The sequence below is a fragment of the Nicotiana sylvestris genome, chromosome 1, assembly GCF_000393655.2.
Source record: "Nicotiana sylvestris chromosome 1, ASM39365v2, whole genome shotgun sequence".
NCBI lineage: Eukaryota > Viridiplantae > Streptophyta > Magnoliopsida > Solanales > Solanaceae > Nicotiana > Nicotiana sylvestris.
In genome coordinates this window covers 173,047,562-173,071,866 of record NC_091057.1, presented here as the reverse complement: position 1 = coordinate 173,071,866, position 24,305 = coordinate 173,047,562, and the positions used below count along the sequence as shown (strand labels likewise).

At 37.8% G+C, this 24,305-nt stretch overlaps 1 protein-coding gene across 1 annotated transcript; it reads left to right on the top strand.

Annotated features, from left to right (window-relative positions):
* The first annotated feature begins 18,694 nt into the window (after positions 1-18,694).
* Positions 18,695-24,195, top strand: LOC104239298 (amino acid permease 6-like). Its single transcript, XM_009793902.2, has 7 exons — positions 18,695-18,836; positions 19,570-19,794; positions 22,083-22,176; positions 22,269-22,483; positions 22,701-22,846; positions 22,945-23,172; positions 23,513-24,195. The coding sequence occupies exons 1-7, from the start codon at positions 18,752-18,754 to the stop codon at positions 23,936-23,938; spliced, it is 1,419 nt and encodes a 472-aa protein (XP_009792204.1). The 5' UTR covers positions 18,695-18,751; the 3' UTR covers positions 23,939-24,195.
* Positions 24,196-24,305: the final 110 nt, after the last annotated feature.

Here is a 24,305-nt window from a genome sequence, read left to right as displayed (position 1 = left end):
TTTCATCGCAGTCTGAGTCACATAGACGATGTCAAATTCTGTGAGCAAGATCTGCAATATTTCGAGCCTCCCTGTAGGCATAGGCTTCTGAAAGATATACTTTAGCGGATCCAATCGAGAGATGAAGTAAGTAGTGTAAGATGACAAATAGTGCTTCAACTTCTGTGCTACCCAAGTTAGGGCGCAACATGTACTTTCCAGGTGAGTGTACCTAACCTCATAAGATGTGAACTTTTTGCTGAGATAATAGATGACCTGCTCCTTCCTGTTAGTGATGTCGTGTTGACCCAACACACAACCAAACGAATTATCCAAAACCGTCAAATACAGAATCAAAGGTCTCCCTAGCTCTGGTGGCACCAACACAGGTGGGATTGACAAGTACCCCTTTATCTTATCAAATGCTTCCTGACACTCATCTGTCTACTTGACCACAACATCCTTCTTCAACAGTCTGAAAATAGGCTCATAAGTTGTTGTAAGCTGAGCAATAAACCTGCTGATGTAATTCAGCCTCCCTAATAGACTCATCACCTCAGTCTTGTTCCTTGGGGTGGCAATTCTTGGATAGCTTTGATCTTTGACGGGTCTAATTCAATACCTCGATGGCTGACTATGAATCCCAACAATTTTTCAGATGGCACACCAAATGCGCATTTTGCTGGATTAAGCTTAAGATTGTACCTGCGAAGCCTTTGGAAGAACTTTCTCAAATCTCTGACATGATCAAACTGCTTTCTAGACTTTATGATTACATCATCCACATAAACCTCGATCTCCTTGTGTATCATGTCGTGGAATATGGTTGTCATTGCCCTCATGTAAGTTGCCCCCGCATTTTTCAAATCGAAAGGCATGACCCTGTAGTAGTATGTTCCCCATGGCGTGATGAATGCCGTCTTTTCTGCATCTTCCTCATCCATTAGGATCTGATGATAGCCTACATAGCAATCCACAAAAGACCCAATCTCATGTTTGGCGCAATTATCAATCAAAATGTGGATGTTTGGCAATGGGAAGTTATCCTTTGGGCTTGCCTTGTTGAGATCTCGATAATCAACACACACGGTCTTACCATCCTTCTTTGGTACATGCACGACATTGGCTAACCAAGTGGGATACCGCGTGACTCGAATGACCTTTGCCTCAAACTGCTTTGTGACCTCTTCTTTAATCTTTACACTCATATCTGTTTTAAACTTCCTTAACTTCTGCTTGACGTGAGGGAATGCCGGGTCAGTGGGTGATTTGTGAACCACCAAGTCAGTATTTAGACCCGACATGTCGTCATATGACCATGCAAAAATATCTTTGTACTCAAACAATGCTTTAATTATCTCCTCCATGAGTTGAGGTTCAAGATGGACACTTATCTTAGTTTCTCTGATATTATCTAGGTCCCCTAAATTGATTGCTTCTATATCACTCAGGTTAGGCTTGTGTTTTTCTTTAAAATGGTTTAATTCTTTACTAATCTCTTCAAAGGCCTCATCCTCATCATATTCCGATTCATCATCGCACTCTATTTCTTGAATTACTATTTCAGAATTAGATTGACATTTAAGATTGGGCCGAAGATTCCTCATGCATGTCATGTCATTGAAACCATCATAAAAAGAACTATACAAGGAAGAAAACAAAAATAAAACTATCAGGAATGAAGAAAAAGGGAAATTGCATTTCATTGAAATTGAAAGATAACAAGGTTTATACATCCAAATGAATGGAACATAGAATCTGAATTACAACCCTGGAATAATCCAGATAAACATGAAAGAAAATCAAAGCAAACTACCAAAACTCCTTCCTGGTAGGGAGAGGAGTAGCTTCCCAATTGTTAATTTTTGCAGTGGGCCCAACAAATTGCACATCCGCCTTGTTAGAACCCTCACCAGCTTCCACCATGTTCACACCATCGAATAACTTCTCAAACCTTTCAATCAACTCTTTATCGGGACCAACCACAGAACTAGGAACTATTGTTACTGGGCGTTTCTTGGTGCCAGGCCTGACAAATGATCTGGAGAGATGTGGGACAAGCTTTGGGAGGACCCATGCCCTATGTTTCAACTTTCTGGCTCTTTTCACGTCTGCAACTGTGGGCTTGAATCCCAAACCAAATGTATCCAAGTTTTTGGGGAGGGACACCGACTGTACGATACCTTGCAGAGATGTACCCAAACCCTTGCCAGGTACAAAACCATTTTTTAATATTTCAATGGCTACAATGACTGATGCGGTAGCTACCTTCAAAATTGGAACGCACTTCCCTTATGGAATTTTCTCTACCGACACCGTGTTAAAAACCTGATAAACCCAAGGCCCCTTGTCGTCTTCAAACTCAATGAGTGGTACAATGGCATCACTGTGAGCGCACAAGTTATCCTCACCGTGCATAACGATTTCCTGTCTGTCCCATTCAAACTTGACCATCTGATACAGTGTAGACGGGACTGCTTTGGCAGCATGAATCCAGGGTTGACCCAATAACAGATTGTAAGAAACAGCCACATCTAGCACCTGGAACTCCATGGTAAATTCAACTGGTCCTATTGTCAGCTCGAGCACTATGTCACCGACTGAATCTTTCCCTCCACCGTCGAAACCCCGAACACAAATACTGTTCTTGTGAATTCTTTTATCATCAACTTTCAATTTGTTCAGAGTAGAGAGAGGGCAAATGTTTACACTAGAGCCATTGTCGACCACTACCCGAGTAACCACGGAATCTTCGCATTTCACCGTAAGATAGAGGGCTCTATTGTGCTCAGTACCCTCCACGGGCAACTCATCATCAGAAAAAGTGACTTTGTTTACCTCAAATATCTTATTTGCTATCTTTTCCAAATGGTTTACTAATATTTTGTCAGGAACATGAGCCTCGTTTAGGATTTTCATCAAAGCTCGACGGTGCTCGTCTGAATGGATTAACAATGACAACAGTGAAATCTAAGCAGGTGTGTTCCTCAACTGCTCTAAATAGTCTTGCACTTTCATCTTTTTCAAAAACTCTTCTGCCTCTTCTTCGGTCACAACTTTCTTCACTAGCACTGGGTTATCTTTGGAGGTTTTAGCTTTTCTTAACTCCTCAAGGGCAAAACATCTCCCCGAGCGAGTCAATCCATGGGTTTCAAAGATTTCTTCTTTAACTTCTTTTCCCTTGTAAGTCACTGTCACCCATTCATAATTCCACAGGACAGCCTTGTTGTTGACTATCGGTAGCTGGGTTACAGGTTTGATAATGATAAGATCTGTGCGAGCACCCTCCACAATTATGACAGGCTTGTTCGCCACTCCTGGCACCACCATTTTTGCTTTTTCTTGTTTCATTGCAACATCACTTGAGGACCACTTCTTGAATACCACAGATGGTTCACTGTTTTCCCCTCTCAACCTGATCACTGACTTATCACTCGTTAACTTTTCAACCGGCCTGGCTTCACTGGACCGATTCATCATTACAGTCTACGAAGGCTTCTTAGGCTCCCCTCCCTTATGTACTATCTCGATCATATTTGTCTCATGATGGGCCGGCAATGGGTTCTGGTTGATATTGGGCGCCTCCGGAGCTTGGACTTCAATCTGATTGGTATTAATAAGTTCTTGAATAGCTATTTTCAGTTGCCAGCATTTCTCCGTGTCGTGCCCCGGGGCACCAGAACAATATTCGCAACTTACAGAATGATTAAGATTTCTCGGGGGAGGATTTGGCAGTTTTGGCTCGATCGGCCTCAGCATTTCCAATTGTCTTAGCATGTGGAACAAACTAGTATAGGACTCTCCCAATGGAGTGAAGGTTTCCTCTTCTGCAACCTCTCGTTCTTAAATGCGTGATTGGGCTGGAAACCTGATCCAGGAGGGTTTCGGTAGGCTCGTGGAGGTGGATAGGTATTTTGTGGAGCTGGGTATGTATTTTGTGGTACTAGCGCACGCCATTGTGCATGGTCAGGAGGTTGGCTATATGTTTGGGCATGATGGACAGAAAAATGGGGGTCTAGTGGTGGGTAGTAGTGTTGAGGTGGATTATATGGGGTATGGGGGTAGGTTTGGTGGTGGGGACGAGGCTGATGATAGTGGTGAGGTGAACCCCTGGGTCTAAACCAAGCTCCCGAATCAATCGTTGCTACATCCTCTTTCTTCTTCTTTCCAATTACTGCCCCAGTTCCGCTTTTAATGACCTGAGTGGTTGCCTTAATAGCCGAATAGCTCATGATTTTGTTTTTCTTGAGTCCTTCTTCTACCATACCGCCCATTTTCACCACTTCATTGAAGGACTTTCCTGTAGCTCATACCAGATGACCGTAGTAAGTAGGTTCTAAGGCCTGTAGAAAATAATCCACCATTTCACTTTCTTTCATTGGAGGGTCAACCCTTGCTGCCTGCTTTCTCCACCAAAAACCATACTCCCTGAAGCTTTCATTGTGCTTTTTCTCAATATTTGTCAAGGACAGATGATCCAGAATAATCTCGAGATTGTACTGGAAGTGACAAGCGAATACTTGGGCTAGATCATCCCATGTATACCATCTTCTGTGATCTTACCGGATGTACCACTCCAACGCCGAACCACTCAGACTTTGACTGAAATATGCCATTAGCAACTCGTCTTTCCCGCCAACTCCCCTCATTTTGCTACAAAAACCTCTCAAGTGCGCCACTGGATCACCGTGCCCATCATACAAATCAAACTTGGGCATCTTAAACCCTACCGGCAATTGCACATCTGGAAATAGACATAGATCTTTGTAAACCACACTTACCTGACCTCCTAACCCCCGCATGTCTCTGAATGACTGTTCGAGGCTTTTAATATTCCTGAACATCTCTTCCTGTTCGGGGTTTTTAGATGGCTTCTCGGTTTCCATAGGGAGATCAAAACGAGGAGCGTACGAATAGGGTTATAGAGCTTTGAAAGTGGGATTTAGGGGGTAATATTGGTTGTCATAGGCTTGGAATAAGGGTTCGCTGGAGGATCTGTGGAGTGTAGCGGGTGGGGGTGCCACGAAGATAGGAGTGGCTGGTGGAGGAGGGTATGGAACTAGTTTGGGTGGTGGAGCTTGTGGTGTTTGGGAGGTGGTGCTCTGGTACTGGTGGTAAATGGGAAAGCTCAGGGATGAATCGGTAGCAGGAGGTTCCTGAGACTGAGCCAATGGAGGGATAAAGGCAGTGTTGGCGGGATAAAATGGTGGTGGGTGCATTTTTACCCATGCTTTATACATCTCGACCATCTGTTGTTTCAACTTATACATCTCTTCTTTCAAATTGACATCCGACTCTTCCCTCTCCCTCGAAGGATCGATAACACTCGCATCAAGTTCCTGGTTAGCCATGATCGACTTGTTTTTGGACCGGGTGTTGTATGGGTGAGTTGCCAGAATGCCAAACAAACTAATCACCTGTTTGTACTGATATTGTAAACAACAAACTTGTTAGCGATCAGGGTTTAATAGATAGGCAACCGCACATTTGGGGAATGTAATGCACCTAAATAGTTAACCCTTTATATTATGTATTTGATCGACTACTTGTGTTATCCCGGCTTTCCATTTGACAACTTTTCTTTTTCCACTCTTGCCTTTCTTTGCTTGATTTCCCGTTTTTCATTATTCTCTCATTTCTCTTTCTTGTTTTGTCATTGTTTCCTTCTCACGGTTTCTTATTTTCTCTCTCTCTTTTTCTTTTTCTTTTTCTTTTCTCTCTTGTTTTTCCTCTCTCTTTCCCTTTTTTCTCTCTCTTTTCTTTTTGGTTATGATCGAATCCTATGGAGATTGCCTACGTATCATGACCCCGTATAAATCATATCTTTGCGTAGTTCTAGGGGATAAATGTAAAAATAAATAATAAAACATTTTGGGATTTTTCAAATTTTTCATAAAAATAAAATGCTTTGATTACAACGACTCAAAAACTAACAAACTAAAAAAGGAAACTAACAGACTCCAACATCAAGATGAAAATACATACTCGAAAACAAACTAACAGACTCCAACAGAAAGAAAATACAAACTCGAGTAAAAATCATGAATACATCAATGCCTCAAATGCTCCTAGGGCCCGCGGGACATCATTCGGTCTTGCCACGGGCCTACGCGCTAAATCCCCTTGGAGGTGGTAGAGATCTTTCATTATCTTCCAGACAAAGGTCATCGCAGTGGCAAAGAACATGGATCTAGTCATGTCCTCACAACCACTGCACTTTATCGCGATGTAATCGGCGATCCTTCTGACTCTCTCTCTTATGACACCCTTTTCCTGCAACAAACGCCCAATCTGCTAGGCCCTGGCTCCCAAAGTTTGTTCGGCTACATGATTCTGTTCTTGAAGTTGTTGCAAATCTATTTCAAACTGTGCCATCGCTGTATAACAGTGTTCTCTTTCAGCCTTAAAGTCTTTCGCCTGCTTGATCATTTGGTTCTCAATGGTGATGACCCTTTTCTTCAACCCTGCAACCTCATTGTCGTATTTCTCTTTTAACTATTTAACCAGGCGCGCTCGTTCTTCCACATTCTTAGCCAATTTTGTTCGAGCTCTGGCTAGTTCACCCTCTGCTTTTTTCAAATCAAAACCATACTCATCCACCTTCTGCCTAAGGTTCTTTATAAGCTTTTCATCCTTTGCACTTCTGGTGGGCTTTTCAGCTGCTGCTTTCACTTCTCGAATCTGGGCTCGAAGAGCGTCATTTTCTTTGGCTAACTTTCTCTTCTCGCCCTCATCTGCGGCGGCCTGCAAACCATTCTCAAACTGAAGATCCCTGACTTGCTTTTCAAGCTTTCCTATTGTGGCCCTGTACTCATTCTCCTTGGCCAACCAAGCCCACTATTCTCGCGTCACCTCAACGAATTCCTGAATGTGAGGCTTTTTGGCTGGACTTTCAGGTTCGGCCCTTACAGTGTTCTTCTTTCTATGCCAGGCAAGATAGGCGGGTGAGACCTCACCTCTAGATAGGTCACGTACTCGAGTGTGCGCTGTCAAATACTGGTACTCGTTCCAAATAGAACGAATTGTTTCTTCATGAAATTGGTCGTCGGGGCTAACCTCGACCACATAAACACTAAGATATTCATCTAGTTACGTCACCTGGAACCTTCCCAACTGTCTCATCACCCAGTATGGAGTGTAGGGTTGAATGCCTCGAAGACCCATTAGGAGGAAGTAAGGACCGGTGGCGGGCATATACACAATTTCTACAACAGGAAGCCAATCCAGTATCCACTCTATTTGCCCCGCAGTGGCGGAAAGGAGGCGGGATACCCAATATCCAAACCCTTCTGGTAACTTGAACCCTGAAATCCTTGTGTAAAACTCTTCAATGCAACTTTTCTCTGTGGACCCATAACTCATATACTGAGAGTGGTGACACAAGTGTTCAATCATCCACATTTGTAGTAGCAAATTGCATCCCTCGAAGAAATCTGCCCCAGCTTTACAAGCTGTGAGAGCTCGGTATATCTCAGACACTATCATAGGGGCAAGAGTGCTCTTGGCGTTGGTAATCAAGACTTTAACGACTCCAGCCACCCGCAGATCGATATTCCCATCTTTCCGGGGGAATATCACGAGGCCTAAGAAAGCTACCATGAAGGCAAAACGCCTATGCTCATCCCATTTTGCTCGGTTCACTTTGCTACAAACCCCACTTTCCGGGTTGTTAAATCCTCCTACATACCCGTACCTCTGGTATATAAAACGTAGAGTGGAAAAATCGTCCGCCAACTCAGAGTACGGGATTCCCTTGCTTATTTTTAGCAAATCCATGAATTTGTGAGAGTTAAAGGCTCTTGGAGCTATAAGATACTTATGCCTCAGACCTTCAGTACTTCCCATATAACCTGCTATCTATTCTAAGGTGGGTATGAGTTCAAAATCCGAGAACTGCAAGACGTTGTGAGCTGGATCCCAAAACGTAACCAACGCCTTTATGATGTCTCCTCTAGGCATGATCTTCAACAACCCGGTGAGACCTCCCAAGTGTAGATTGACCTTATCTTGCTCTGATTTACCCAGATCTTCCCACCACATATGCAACTCCAAAGGGATCTTGTTCATGACTGTTATTGGCAAACTTTCACTCGTGCTCATTCTGCACATTTATTAGGGTGATTAAGCAAAATCAAGACTCATTTGACTCAAAAACAAAGTTAACACTGTTTTTCTCCCTCTTTTTCCAAATTTTTATTTCAAAATAAAACTTGGCTTGGCAAATACGGCCTTTCAGCACTTCCTGGGAGAAGATTTTAAGGCTGTGCTTGCTAATCGGCCAAAATGCCAAAAAAGAAACCAAAGGTAAAACAGCTTTTCGGCGTCCTTTTGGGGACATTCGGCTTTTTCGACAAGAATGGCTTCACCTTATTTATTTCCAACAAAGTAATAAAAGTTTGGTGCCTTTTGAGCTATTTTTGCAAAAAGGAAGTTGGACCCGATGGGGGATGCCTACGTATCCCACATCCGGTGAGAATCAAACTGGCGTAGTTCGGGCAATTTTGACAAAACAAAAACCAACTTTTCTTTTTTTTCAAAACAAAACAAAAATTGCTCTCTTTTTTCAAAATTTCGGCAGAGTTTCAGTATATTTTGGGACATCGGTTTTTCAAAAACAAGCAATTATCTCTCTTACCCCTCACATTGACTTTCCTTCTCTCAACTTTTTCCCTATAAGCCGGTCAACATGCAAATCTGAAGCAAATGAATGCACAAGTAGCAAGTAAGATGCATCGGATGGTCTTTTTCATTTCGGGTACACGTGTCCCAGACAAACCCAACCCCTGTGTTGAGTCTCCAAAGTCAAATGCACATGATGCAGATAAGCGTTCCTACTAGAGATCCGGCATGAGGCTGAGTTATTTTAGGTTTAAAACCTGGGTATATTGTTCTAGACCTGGCTTACCCAAACAGACAACTCGAACCGAGGGGGGCCTGCGTACCGGTAACCAAAAGATCATCCGGCTTTGCAACTTGTCCGAACCTCGTTCTATTTGGGATATGACACTAACAGAAAGAAGTCATGCCAGCGTGCACTCCTCAGAAGAGAGAAAAGAGGAGTTTCGTAGCAGTTTATATACAGTTCAAATAATATCAAAGCGGTAAAAAGCAATATTTAGCACATTAGGCCCAAACATGTAATAAAATAAAATAATAAATATAGCCAAATATAACAATTATTTTAAGCTCGAATTCTTAAACCCTGAACTAGAGATTCTGGGTTCGATCCCCAGCAGAGTCGCCAGAGCTGTCACACCTCCTTTTTACCTACACCTCTGGAAAGGTAGTATAAGGGAGTTTTTTCCAACTTAAAGTGACAATCGAAATGGGATCATTTATTAGATTCAGAGTTGCCACTTGGGATAATTTTATGGTGTCCCAAGTCACCGGTTTGAATCCCGAATCGAGGAAAAGATTGACTCTATATTACCGTCCACGAACACAGAAATCCGGGTAAGGAATTTTGTTAACCCGGGAGAAGGTGTTAGGCATTCCCGAGTTCCGTGGTTCTAGCACGGTCTCTCAACTATTATAATTGGCCTATTATCTGATTTTTAATACATGTTTTAGCCTGTGGTTCAATTTTAACTTATTAGCCGTTTTTAATCATTCTTAAGGAAGATTGCAACGTCATTTAAAATACGCCTTGTACCACGTCACATAAATGCACCCGCGGTCTCCGATATATTTTATCTAATATTGTTGAGATTTGGATTTGGGTCGCATAAATGCGCACCCGAGTTTAGGAAGGTAAATTATTAAAATAACGCGCCTAAAGCAACTCCGCACTTTCAAGTTTGCGAGGGCCATGGAAATTCAACTAAATGGCACGCCTCGAGTTATAAGGATTAAAATATTAATTAAATGAGGGCCATGCATTTTAAGATTTTATTTGGCACGACGCACCTCAATTCCAATTTTAAAAGGGAAATTCAGACTAAATTTTGGAGGGCCATAAGCTATGTCTTGCCTAATATAGCACGCCTCAAAACCATTCAACTAAATGAACTAAAGATATTCATGTTTAAAACTAGTTCGAAATTAAGTACCACGACTACGTCATGGGAACAGTATCCGTAGCTATGAAAATTTTAATTACGCGCCTAAAGCAAACTACAAATGTTCATGGTTTTTCAAAAAAAAACTAAATTAGGATTATTGACGGTCACATAGTATGGTAAATGAATTGCTGGAATCAAAATTTGATACGTTCATATGACCATAGCACTTAGTGCATCCAAACCAATTATATAATTTATGACAATTGAATAACGTCAGAAATTTAACTGGAGCCTACACATCTGGATTAAACCAAAACAAAGAGCGAGCAATTTGTATACAAATATTCTTCTCGGTAAAACTAGCCCCAAGTATCTAACAATGAACAAAGAATTGTCAAACATGAAAACTTTTAAAACCTTAACCATACCTATCAAAAAGCAAAATGCTTATTTAAAAAAAATTCAACCACTGTAAAAATTCGTGGGTATAGTCCATTCCTCTAACTGTCAATTGTTTACTCAAAGATCTCAATCAAAGGAGAACACCCTTCACTCACACAACAAGAAATATTTCAGCTGCACAGTAGTAAGTGACCTTTAAATCAACTAATACCCCATCCTCATGAAAGAAAACTCTACTTTTGATTCATGTTGAAACATACTCCAACTTAAAAAGTCTCCAACGAAGAATCACATGAGCTTGTTCATTATTTTGGAGTCATAGCATCACAGCTATTGGTATAACATGATTTTAACAGATTATTTTGCTATTTGCAGAAGCAAAACTGTTCAGCTAGAGTTTTTTAAACATCCCTGGACATATCAAGTTGGTTGTGGATATTCCAGAACTTATCATTTTATCACAGACACACCTTATCTATTGCTCTTTGCTAACTGAAAAATAAGGAAGATCCAGTAGTAGAAAGGTACAACTGAAGCTATCAAGCCAAAACACCAAATTTCATGTTTCAACGACCATTTTGGGATCCTAATTCACAAAACATAACCTACAAGCAACAAGAATCATAGAGATGTAACATGAATCATGTTTAGACAGTGGGATTGAGCTTTAAATCAAAGAGCACAAGACATGGATAGAGCTAGTATCATTTCAGATCATGAAGACTTCACTTAATCTAACAATATATTACTACACAAACGCACTGGATAAAATAATCAAGCGTCATAGAATGAAAAATAGAAACATTCAAGCTTTTTCATATAGCAAAGACACTCCGGATTTTGAGTTTTACGGTAGTGACAGAGAATCATCAAGATGTCAATTCAAATAAAAAAAATATGAGAATGAGATGAACCTGTCAAAGTTTCCAATTGATCTTTCAGCAAATTACAGCAATCGAAATGAAATGAATTGGATGAATCCACAACCAAGAACTCAACCAGAACCTCTAAACAGAAACGGAAAACATCAACTTTCTAACTCGAACAGCAGCTTCAAAAGCAACGAGCTCGTTTAAATCAACTCCGCTTTGAGCAAGAACCAGAGAAGAAAAACGGAACCCCCTTTTTTTGAAATTTTCTAATTTCTGAAGAAAACTATGAACAAACAAAAAACTCGAAAATTTTTAGCATTTTTTTAATAGAGAAGAAGACGGAATAACAAATCCAAAAAATAAAAATCAAAACTCAATCCTCAATCTTTTCTCTCTGTTCTAATATAAGAAATCGATGAGCAATAAAAGAAGAAATCTTTCTCAAATCCTTTTCCCAAAAAAAAATCCTCCCCTTTCAGAAGAGAAACCTCACCTTATATAGACTCCTCAGATTTTCTCGAACCTTCTCCACACACTCCTCCGAAATTCTTTTGCAATCTCTTTCTATGAACGATTTTTGGGACAGATGGAGGGCAAGGATTGATTTTCATTCATCCACGACCCCCATTTATCCAGCAAATCGATCGGGAGGCTAAACAACGCGCAAAAAATCTGAAAGGAATCTTCTATTGTCAGAAACCGTTACAAATATGGTGACGAGGAGAGAGGGGGAACGCATGGGGTGAATTTGAGCTCACTCGCTTGAAATTTGGCGAGTTGGACGCGGCTCTGACGTGAAGAAGATGATGAAAGGTCGCGTTGAGTTAGGGATTTTTATTTGGGTCTCTGTATGTATCTGTGTGTGTATTTGTGGAGAGTGGGTCGGGTTAAAGGGGGCAGACGGGTCGTGGGAGACGGGTATTTAGAAAACTTGGGCTTGGGTAGAGGATTGGAGGAGAATTGGGCTTGAGAATTAAAATGTAACAGCCCAAAATCTGATTTCTCTACTTCTTTTCTTTTTAATTACAATTTTTTTTAATCCCTTTTTCTTTTAAAAACAAAAACAAAAATAAAGTAAAACCTAATTTAATTCCTAACCTAAGTTACTATTCACATATTGAATTTACTAACTTTAACTAATAATTATCACAATTAATCAAAAATCAATTTAAAGGAAAACTACCAAAATTCAAAATTGAAATTAAAAAGTGCAAAAAATAAACTATTTTTTGATTTTTTCCATCTTTATGGAATAACTAATTTGCTAATTAATCCTAAAATATAGAATTAAATCCTAAATGCAAATGCAACATATTTTTGTATTTTTCATTAATTAAACAAAGTTAACATGCCCAGACAAATGCAAACAATTAACAAAAAATACTACAAAGATTTACGAAATTGCAAATAATGGAGAAAATTTATTTTTCTTGAATCTATGGGTGTAATTCATATAGGGCAAAAATCACGTGTGCACAGGTGCGCCGCATGAGGCGATGCGCCACGCGGTGTGCTTGTGGGGAAGTTCAGAGAGCTGATTCTAACAGGCTGCAGGAATTTTCCACAAGCACGGCGCATCCTGCATCGCGTTAGTGGGAATTCGCAAAAATTCAAAAATTGAAAGTTGTAGCCCTTTCAAATAACTTTCGATGGAAATATATTGTTGAGCCCAAACGGAGTTCTGAGTGAAAAGTTATGTGTATTTTACTAGACAATGCGATGTATGCTCACTCGATTCTTCGTTTCATTCTTAATTATCATCCGTTGATCACCTAACAGGATCCCGACTTAATTTCTTGGGTTTTTACTCAGACTTCAAAGCTCCAAATCACTTGAATTCATTTCATAATATCTACATAGCTCAGAATCAATCCTACAAGGCATAAAATATACAATTAGTGCAAAACAATAGCGACTAAAGTTCAAAGTCAATTAAAGTGCAGTAATTTAGAGTGTAATAAGCGACTAAAACGTAATTATAGTCTATCATCAACACCCCACACTTAAACCACTGCTCGTCCTCGAGCAATCAAACTACACTTTATATAGACACGACCCTTTTAAACAATTCTCCTAACTCATCACACAAAGAATATTCAAAATACTAAGCACAAAAGCGTAACATCTTCACCTCAAGAATTGACTCACAAGTACCACGCATTGTTCACAACTTACTCACTTACTCTAACATAGAGGTCCACAATATTGCCTTTCCTTCATGAATCAAGTGCTCTCACACAACAAAAGAGAGTAGTTCCACACACCATAAAAGTTAAGAACAAATAGGAACTCAAGATAGAAAGAATTCATTCACTCTCAGAAATAACATTCATATGTCACAAAAGATGCACTATAGGCTTGCCCGTAGTATACTACTCTACTAATCGAGCTCATTCAGTCTAGGATCAAGCAGGACTTTATTTGGTTGTAATGTAGGTTGCGGGACGGGTAGGATACATTTAGATATAAGAGTAACTATACCTCCCTAAGCACTTTAATACATACATTTTAATATTAAAACCTCACACTTATGTCAAACCATGACTCCACCTTCTTATCAATATACATCAACTCCCAAATTATTTAACGCAATTACATCAAGAGTTACCACTTATCAATGAATATCTGCACACAATACAACTACTATTTTTTTTTCAATTCAAGTGGCCCTTGCTCTTTCAAATCAGTGCACCTTTCTCCTTATCTCATTAATTCTACTTAAAAGCCAAACCAACCACCCTACACTTTAACATTTACAAAGTTCATAATAATTCAAGTGCTCATGAGAGGTGAAAAGATTTAAATAGATGGTTAATTCAAACAAATGGGTAAGACTTGTAATGTGATTGCCAAAAAACCAAAATTACATGCTCAAAGGGATTAACTACGATACATAACAATTAGGCGGGTAATATATATATATATATATATATATATATATATATATATATATATATATATATATATGACCATAGCTAAGGATATTCATGTTTAAAACTAGTTCGAAATTAAGTACCACGACTACGTCACGGGAACCGTATCCGTAACTATGAAAATTTTAATTACGCGCCTAAAAAAACTACAAATGTTCATGGTTTTTCAAAAAAAAAACTAAATTAGAATTATTGACTGTCACATAGTATGGTAAAGGAATTGCTGGAATCAAAATTTGATACGTTCATATGACCATAACACTTAGTGCTTCCAAACCAATTCTATAATTTATGACAATGGAATAACGTCGGAAATTTAACTGGAGCCTACACATATGGATTAAACCAAAACAAAGAGCGAGCAATATGTATACAAATATTCTTCTCGGTAAAACTAGCCCCAAGTATCTAACAATGAACAAAGAATTGTCAAACATGAAAACTTTTATAACCTTAACCATACCTATCAAAAAGCAGAATGCTTATTTAAAAAAAATTCAACCACTGTAAAAATTCGTGGGTACAGTCCATTCCTCTAACTGTCAATTGTTTACTCAAAGATCTCAATCAAAGGAGAACACCCTTCACTCACACAACAAAAAATATTTCAACTGCACAGTAGTAAGTGACTTTTAAATCAACTAATACCCCATCCTCATGAAAGAAAACTCTACTTTTGATTCATGTTGAAACATACTCCAACTTAAAAAGTCTCCAACGAAGAATCACATGAGCTTGTTCATTATTTTGGAGTCATAGCATCACAGCTATTGGTATAACATGATTTTAACAGATTATTTTGCTATTTGCATAAGCAAAACTGTTCAGCTAGAGTTTTTTAAAAATCCCTGGACATATCAAGTTGGTTGTGGATATTCCAGTACTTATCATTTTATCACAGGCACACCTTATCTATTGCTCTTTGCTAACTGAAAAATAAGGAAGATCCAGTAGTAGAAAGGTACAACTAAAGCTATCAAGCCAAAGCACCAAATTTCATGTTTCAGCGACCATTTTGGGATCCTAATTCACAAAACTTAACCTACAGGCAACAAGAATCAGAGAGATGTAACATGTATCATGTTTAGACAGTGGGATTGAGCTTTAAATCAAAGAGCACAAGACATGGATAGAGCTAGTATCATTTCAGATCATGAAGACTTCACTTAATCTAACAATATATTACTACCCAAACGCACTGGATAAAATAATCAAGCGTCATAGAATGAAAAATAGAAACATTCAAGCTTTTTCATATAGCAAAGGCACTCCGGATTTCGAGTTTTACGCTAGTGACAGAGAATCATCAGGATGCCAACTCTAATAAAAAAGATATGAGAACGAGATGAACTTGTCAAAGTTTCCAATTGATCTTTCAGCAAATTACAGCAATCGAAATGAAATGAATTGGATGAATCCACAACCAAGAACTCAACCAAAACCTCTAAACAGAAACGGAAAACATCAACTTTCTAACTCGAACAGCAGCTTCAATAGAAACGATCTCGTTTAAATCAACTCCGCTTTGAGCAAGAACCAGAGAAGGAAAACGGAACCCCCTTTTTTTGAAATTTTCTGATTTTTGAAGCAAACTATGAACAAACGAAAAACTCGAAATTTTTTAGCATTTTTTTAATAGAGAAGAAGACGGAATAACAAATCCAAAAAAAAATCAGAACTCAATCCTCAATCTTTTCTCTCTGTTCTAATATAAGAAATCGATGAGCAATAAAAGAAGAAATCTTTCTCAAATCCTTAAGGAGGTCTAGAGTTATGATTTTCCCTATTGTCGGAATCCTTTCCGCTACGTTTCCTATAAACTTGCCTAAGTTTTCTCTACCGATCATAAGCACTCTGACTGTCGTAACTCTCTCCCGAGTAATTACCACAATTTACTAGGCATATTCTTCCGAATTATGCTAGCTGGCGTTAAGTACGGCTTGGATCGCACCAAGGTTCCGTTATCCCTAATCACACCTTTAAACCCTCCGTATTGATCCCTCATATATTTTAGGAGTGATGTTGTTCAAGAACTACCTAAATATACGCTCTCTCCCGGGTAATACACATTAAATAGGCACAGTCGATTGAGAGCTCTTCAACCAACCACAATATAAACGTAGTTGAACAATTAAAGAAAAAGCTACAACAAATCTATATTAACGTAACAGGAAAATCATCCTCCAATAGGTTCCATCAAAATCCTAGATAACAAATTAGCTATTCATAATAGTATGCAAACAATAGTAGAATTCATAACCAATAATGAAAATAGGAAGAAGGAAGTAAAAAACTCGTAGAAGAATTCTCCGGCTTGCCCCTAGTGTGTTCTTGCCTCCTTAGGTCGAATCTCTCCTCTCCTTAGCCTCATTAGGTCTAGATTATGTCAAAAGTATGCCCCCCCCCACGTCCTCAAAATAGCGTATTTACATGTATTTATACCAAATAGGGTCAGGCCCACACGAAACATCTTTTCCTGCGCATAATAGGAGTCTGGCTCTGTAAATTTGCACAGGCGCGCCGCATGGGGCGGCGTGCCACGCCATGTGCTTGTGGGGAAGTTCAGAGAGCTGATTCTGACAGGCTGTAGGAATTTTCCACAGGCGCGGCACGCCCCGCGCCACGTTATTGGGAATTCGCGAAAATGCAAAACATGAAGTTGTAGTAGCTTTCCAACGATATATTGCGGAGCCCAAACGGAGTTCTGAGCGAAAAGTTATGTGCATTTTACTAGACAATGCGTCGTACGCCCGCTCGATTCTTTGTTTCGTTCTTAATATCATCTATTGATCCCCGAACACGATCCTGGCTTAATTTCTTGGGCTTTTACGCAGACTTCAAAGCTCCAAATCACTGGAATTCATTCTATAATATCTACATAGCTCGGAATCACTCCTACAAGGCATAAAATACACAATTAGTGCAAAACACTAGCGATGAAAGTTCAAACTCAATTAAAGTGCAGTAATTTAGAGTGTAATAAGCGACTAAAATACGTAAGTTTAGCCTATCATCACATGAGTGCCAGCAGATAATATTAGACAAATTCTAAAACATATGTACATAAAATATTTAGTTTGCCGGAGATACCATGAGTTCACGTGCCCCATATATTTGCCCATAAATCCGCCCCTGGCCCATAGAGAGATAATTTATCAAGCAGTGATTTTCACTTAGCGTTCTAGCATGATTTGATCCCTAACTCGTAATATTAAGGTCAAGATGCTACCACTTAAACCAACCTCGCCTGTTAAATAAAATTGGGCTTTAATGTTGGCATAACATTGGGAAGCACTTGATCCTTAATTCCTTATTGCTTAATTTGGCAAAAGATTGACTTCGCTACAAGACTAATTAGGTCTTTAATGCCAAATTTAAGCAACAAAGCGACCTCGACTATATTTCACAAGGAAAAACATCTAATCCTTTAACATAAAATATATATCCTATGAGAAATGGAAAAAAGCAAAAAGCCGACTTCGATAAATGTGGTACATTTGTTGTTATATAGGGTATGCAAAAGAATTCAAGGTTTTGATATAATATATGGTCAAACATTTGAGTTTTACTAAACAGTGATATAATACTAGTTTATACCCTTAAGACCAAGAAATCTAGGTGAAAATAGTATGGGTTAGTCAGTTTTCGGACTTGTAATTGAAATATCGCCGGCATTTGTAAAGTCATTGAAAAATAGCTATTATTTTGCTGAAATACGAAAAGTTCCAGCAAAATATGCTGAATTATGGAGTTCCTGCGTATAAATTTCCAGCATATTATATTGGAACTCCAGCACACGGAAAGTTCCAGTATAATATGCTGGACATTGGAGGTCTTACGTTATGAATTTACAACATATTATGTTGGAACTACTATACACGAAAAGTTCCAGAATAATATACTGGACATTGGAGCTCTTACGTTATGAACTTACAACATATTATGTTGGAATTATTGCACATTATGCTGGAATCTCATATGTAAAAAAAAAAATCGAACTCTAGCATATTATGCTGGAATTTTTCTGGACTTTTAAGGGTGTTTTTGTTCAGATTTTATATTTACGTAAAAAATGGCTAAATTTCGATACTTTTGAAACTGTGACTATTTTTCAATTACCAATTGTAATTCTCGCTATTACTGATTTTTTTCCCTCTGAAATGTAGTGCTTAACCCGCATTTTGGATGGCCCTTAGGCCTTAATCATCATTACACTGTTTGCCATATGAAAGGAAGAAAAAAGAATTACTGAAATTGTAATACTGTACTTAATTAATAGATTGTGAATTCTACGCAACGTAAAAAATAGTAAAACATGTATTGAATTCAACCGGAGTTAGCGGTCACATTTACTGAAAACTTAATAAATAAACAAATAAAAGAAAACTTGAAAAACAAGCTCACGACACACAGTTCCATTTATTACTTCACTAAAAAATCCAAGCCCCTTTTAGAATCTTTGTGTGTTGGTTGTCCAGTGTATATAAATAAGACATATAGGACTCCCATTTTCTATTTATGTGACCATTTTTAGCATTCAAAGAGAGAGAGAGAGAGAGTAGAAATGGAGAGGAGTTTAAGTGTTTCAATGGGAGGAGGATTTGATGATACTTCCAAGTTTGATGATGATGGTCGCCCCAAACGAACTGGTTTGTATCCCTTCACTTTTTTTTCTTCTTCTTTTTTTGCCCTTTGCAAACACTTCTTACTAGATTCCTCTCCATATATATACATTTTTTTAATTCCTCCCGTTCCCCCGTCCCTTGATTTCTCCTTTGATCTCTTTTGTTGAAATTATTGCTCCTTTAATGACTCGAACCTACAACCCTGAAATTTTAGGTGGGATGCTGACCATATAAGCAATCCTTCTTGTCTCTTCATATACATGCATTCTTAGAAAATCTTGAAATTTCTATAAGTCAGATTTTATCATGCAAATCCATAAAAAAGAAACTTTTTCTTTTCTCAGATCATCTTTTTCACATGCATTTATGAAAAAATTTGCAAAATTTCACTCACGAGGCGTCAAGAAGAATCTTCAAACACATAAAAGAGAAAAAAGGACAAGGAGAAAGAAAAAGTAACTAAAAGGATGTAGCTGAAGATTGTTTCAAAAAAGAAACCCAAAAAAAAAAAAGAACCCAAAGAAATGGGAATTAACCAGGTGTATATAAAAAAAATAGGCGAATTCTATGCCTAGTTGAGCAGTGTTATTCGATCCCTGCTATGATGCCTAGATATGAAAGTTGGTTTTGGACAACACCATTATTTTAAAAAAAGAAAAAATCTAAACATTTTGGCTTATGATTTTCTGCAAAATCTAAGTGAGATTTCTTGCAAAAAGTAAAGTGATTATAATTAATTAATTTCGTGAAATTACAGGAACGGTGTTGACTACAAGTGCCCATATCATAACAGCGGTGATAGGATCAGGAGTTTTATCTTTGGCATGGGCAACAGCACAGTTGGGATGGATAGCAGGACCAGTTGCTCTCGTTGCTTTCTCGGTCATAACTTGGTTCACTTCTCTCCTTCTTGCTGACTGTTATCGCGCCCCTGATGGCTCTCGCAACTACACCTATATGGATGCTGTTCGTTCCCATCTCGGTAAGAGTTTAAAAAATATTTACATAATCGCGAAATTACGGATTGTGTTGTTTTCCTTTCCAATAACGCATCGTGTTATGTTGAATGTATTTATTTTAATTACGTGCTGAGATCAATGTGACATTTATCTTTCAGATGCATGTTTCTCGAGGTAAGAGTTTATACATGTTTTTGAGCTAATAATTAATGATTTCACTTGAGATACTTCTTAGGTTAGATTCGTAACGGCTTAAACAATCAAGTTTGGATTCTTTTTTAGTTGAAGTGATAATGGTCAACGGGAATATTTGACATTGTCTTTGAAATGCATCTTTGGTCAATGGTCATAGATGCGCAAAATCTAACAATTTTGAAGTGTTATTAAAAAACAAAAGAGAGAAAAATAACACTCATTTTTTTTATTTTAATTATGTGACGACGTTTAACCAATGACAAGACATGGGACTAAGAAACAAAATAAAACTTGAGCCGCAATGTGGATCCTAACAAGTTATTTCATTCAAGATAAAATGAAAATAACAAAATTAAATATTGTTAAAATATAAAAATATATTTTAGACCAACAACAACAACAACCCAGTAAAATCTCACTAATAGGGTCTGGGGATATTTTAGACCATAATAAAAAAAGAAAATGTGCCACATTAATCTTTTTAGACCAAAAATCAGGCACGTCAATTTCCCAGGAGAACAAAAAAGAGAAGGGTTGTTGGTTGTGGTCATTAATGACAATTGAGTATTCCTTGCATAAAGCCACTATTAGAGATAAGGATTTCATTAATGATTCACTTATGTATCTTCTTTCGTTATGTTTCTGCCTAGACTTTGCCGCCCCAGTCTCTGCTTCTGACTACAATTTTAACCATTTCTCAATATGAGTTATTGTCCTTTTCTATTTTTTTTAAAAGAATATTTGGATCGACAACGGACAAATCTTAACATGAAGGAGGACATAAAATGTTTTAAAGAGTACGAATAATTACACCGAGTTCATCTAAGTAAAATAAATGCACTCTAAACAGTTGCGTATTTCATGATGAAAAATGGCACGTAAACATACTAAAATACATGTATAACTAAGCAGAAGTGTCGATGATCATGAAAATACATTGTCAACGTCAAGGCGGATCCAGAATTTCAAGAAGATGTGTGCACTATTATAAAGAGGTGAATTTAAAATATATATATTGGGTTCAGCCTTTAAATATTCTTTCCATGAATCCATTAACATTAAGAAATTATAGGTTAAAATTAATTTTTTTTTTCTTATAAATTTCATGATTCATAACATACTCCCTTCGTTCCAATTTATGTGAACCTGTTTGACTGGGCACGGAGTTTAAGCAAAAATGAAGACTTTTGGAATTTGTGGTCCTAAACAATTCAAAAAGGGGCCAGAGTATTTGTGTGGTTATAAAAATTTCTCATTAAGGGTAGAATTATAAGTTTAAGCTAAATTGTTACCAAATTTAGAAAGGGTTCATTTTTTTTTGGAACGAACCAAAAAGGAAATAGGTTCACATAAACTGGAACAAAAGGAGTATGTAGTTATACTCCAAATCAAAAATACTAAGATCATTGAACCATGCTACATCATCTACTGCTATTAGTTTTAATTATATAAAATTTTGTGATGACAAAGGGAGATTAAGGATTTCAAGGTGTTAGATTTAAGAATGTGAAATGAACAAACCAATAAAAAAATTAAAAAGAAAGAAAAAAAATACTTAATTAAAACGCAAGAGGGGCCACTAGACATACCTAAAACTAATAATTGAACTTCTAATTTCACTTGTAAAGGTGTACCAATAATTATTGAACCATAGGGCTATTGAGCTTGAGTGCATACGTGTATATTTAAATAATGTTAATAATAACCTCATAACACATAGATATTGACCGGTCACTGCCAGGGGAGGATGTAATGTTGTGCCGACGAGTTAATTGAACCTATAATTTTTGACGCGGAGTAAAAATTTATATATAAATATTTATTAAAATTGCAAAAATAGTAGATATTAATCCATAACTTCAAAATTATAATGGATTCATGCTAAAACTCTTAAAAGTTGAACCCATAAAGTTTAAGTCATAGATCCGCCTCTGCCCACCGCTACTAATTGAGTGCTCTACCACTTAGCCGCACTTAGAGCAAGAAGCAATGAACGTTTTTTCTTTTTCTCAAAGAAGTAGTTCAAACACCCCCTTATTAGAGATTTTGCATTGTATAAACAAGAATCAGATTCATCTAAATATTTATTGTGCCGTATTATTTTTTACGGATGCAGGAGGAATGAAAGTCCAGCTATGTGGAATAGCTCAATATAGTAATCTTGTTGGCATAACCATTGGATATGCAATCACCACATCCATCAGCATGGTGTAAGAATATTTTCATAGTACAATTTTTAAAGGCTAATTTATTTAGTACACAATCATAATCATTCATGATTAATTCTATGTTTTTCTTTCAGGGCAATTAAAAGATCCAATTGCTTTCATAAGCATGGTCATGCTGCTGGTTGTCATGAGTCAAACAATCCCTTCATAATTATATTTGGGATTTTCCAAATTATTCTAAGCCAAATCCCAAATTTTCACAAGCTTTCATTTCTCTCCCTCATTGCTGCTGTTATGTCCTTTGCTTACTCTTTCATTGGACTTGGTCTCTCTATTGCCAAGATTGCAAGTTAGTATCATTCCCAACATGTTCTATTCTTATTTTATGCTTTATATTCTATTTACTGACGGTATAAAAAATTTTTACACAGTCAACCTACTGTAAAAGGTGATCTCATAGCGTAAAGAGTTTTTACGGTGTCAGTGTATAAAAACTAAAGCCTTTAATTTTTGACGTTTTTCTTTTTCTTGATGGTTTACAAATGTTTTGAAATTTGACATGGAAGATGATGGAGTAAGTGGAAACACAAGCTTAACAGGAACAAGAATTGGAAAGGAATTGTCAGGCACAGACAAGATGTGGAACACCTTCTCTGCTCTTGGAGATATTGCCTTTGCCTATGCTTTCTCTACTGTTCTTATTGAAATTCAGGCAAAGCATCTTTCTTTTAACAGTCACTAGCTAAGATCAGTTTTCTAATCTTTTTTTCTAGCTACTTAATTATGTTTTGTGATCAACTGACCCAACAGGACACTCTGAAATCCCATCCAAGAGAGAATCAGTACATGAAAAGAGCTAGCTGTATTGGTATCTCTGTGTCAACAATATTTTACATGCTCTGTGGACTAATTGGCTATGCTGCATTTGGAAACAAAGCTCCTGGAAACTTTTTAACAGGATTCGGTTTCTATGAACCTTTCTGGCTTGTTGATTTCGCTAATGTGTGCATTGTGGTTCATCTTGTTGGAGCTTACCAGGTAACATCAAACATAACAAACACGTCTTGTAGTTCTTTTTTTCCCATCTTTTCTTCTACCAGCACAAATACCGGATAAGTCTAGCCAGGTGACAAGGGAATGGATTTGCCTTCGTATTGAAGTGATGAGCTTGGAACAAGGGGCCCTTAGGTAGATGAAAACAATCACATTTTTTATTGTACTGAGATTTGAACCCTGGTCTCCCATGATTTCTGTTCCACTTCATTGACCACTAGGGTATGTAGGCCATACCCTTGGTGCAGACATGACACTTCTAGTTTTTCTCATAACAGATCAGTTTAAATCCTATGTCAAGCTCAGTTTGAAAATATGTTTGCAGGTGTTCTGTCAACCAATATTTGCATTTGTAGAAGGTTGGAGCAAACAGAAATGGCCAGAAAGTAAATTCATAACAAGAGAATACATGATTAACCTTTCACCCTTGGGGCTGTTCCCTTTCAGTTTTTACAGGCTGGTGTGGAGAACTGCATATGTGATATTCACAACCATATTAGCCATGCTATTCCCATTCTTCAACGATTTCGTCGGGCTTCTGGGAGCAGCCTCATTTTGGCCACTCACTGTCTATTTCCCAATTCAGATGTACATTGCACAAGCCAGGATTCCTAAATATTCATTTACCTGGATTTGGTTGAAGATTTTGAGTCTTGTGTGCTTGATTATCTCACTCCTCGCTGCTGCTGGATCTGTTCAAGGCCTTATCAAGTCTCTTCAGAAATTCCAGCTCTTCAAATCTGAGTCTTGAAGTTCCTGTGGCTAATGTTGTATAGAATAAGGAAGGAAGAAAAATTCTCCACCTTTTGAACCTTCCTTCTCTTTTATTTAGTGACATACAGGACAGTTTGCCTTTACTTATTAAAGGCATAAACATTTGTACTATGTTGTAAGACTTATGTCCTAGCTTGGGTTTACAGAATTGCAATAGTTTTCATACAGTTATTACTATGTTGCTATAGGTTTCATTTGGATCCAATGATATGAGATCATACTTTCTTGCAGACAGATAGTATGTTTATATGCATGGGTTTCAACTCCTGGTATTACCCCCTCTGCCCAATAACTACTAGGAGTATTATATTATTTTGAACTTAATTTGACCATTTACAAACAGA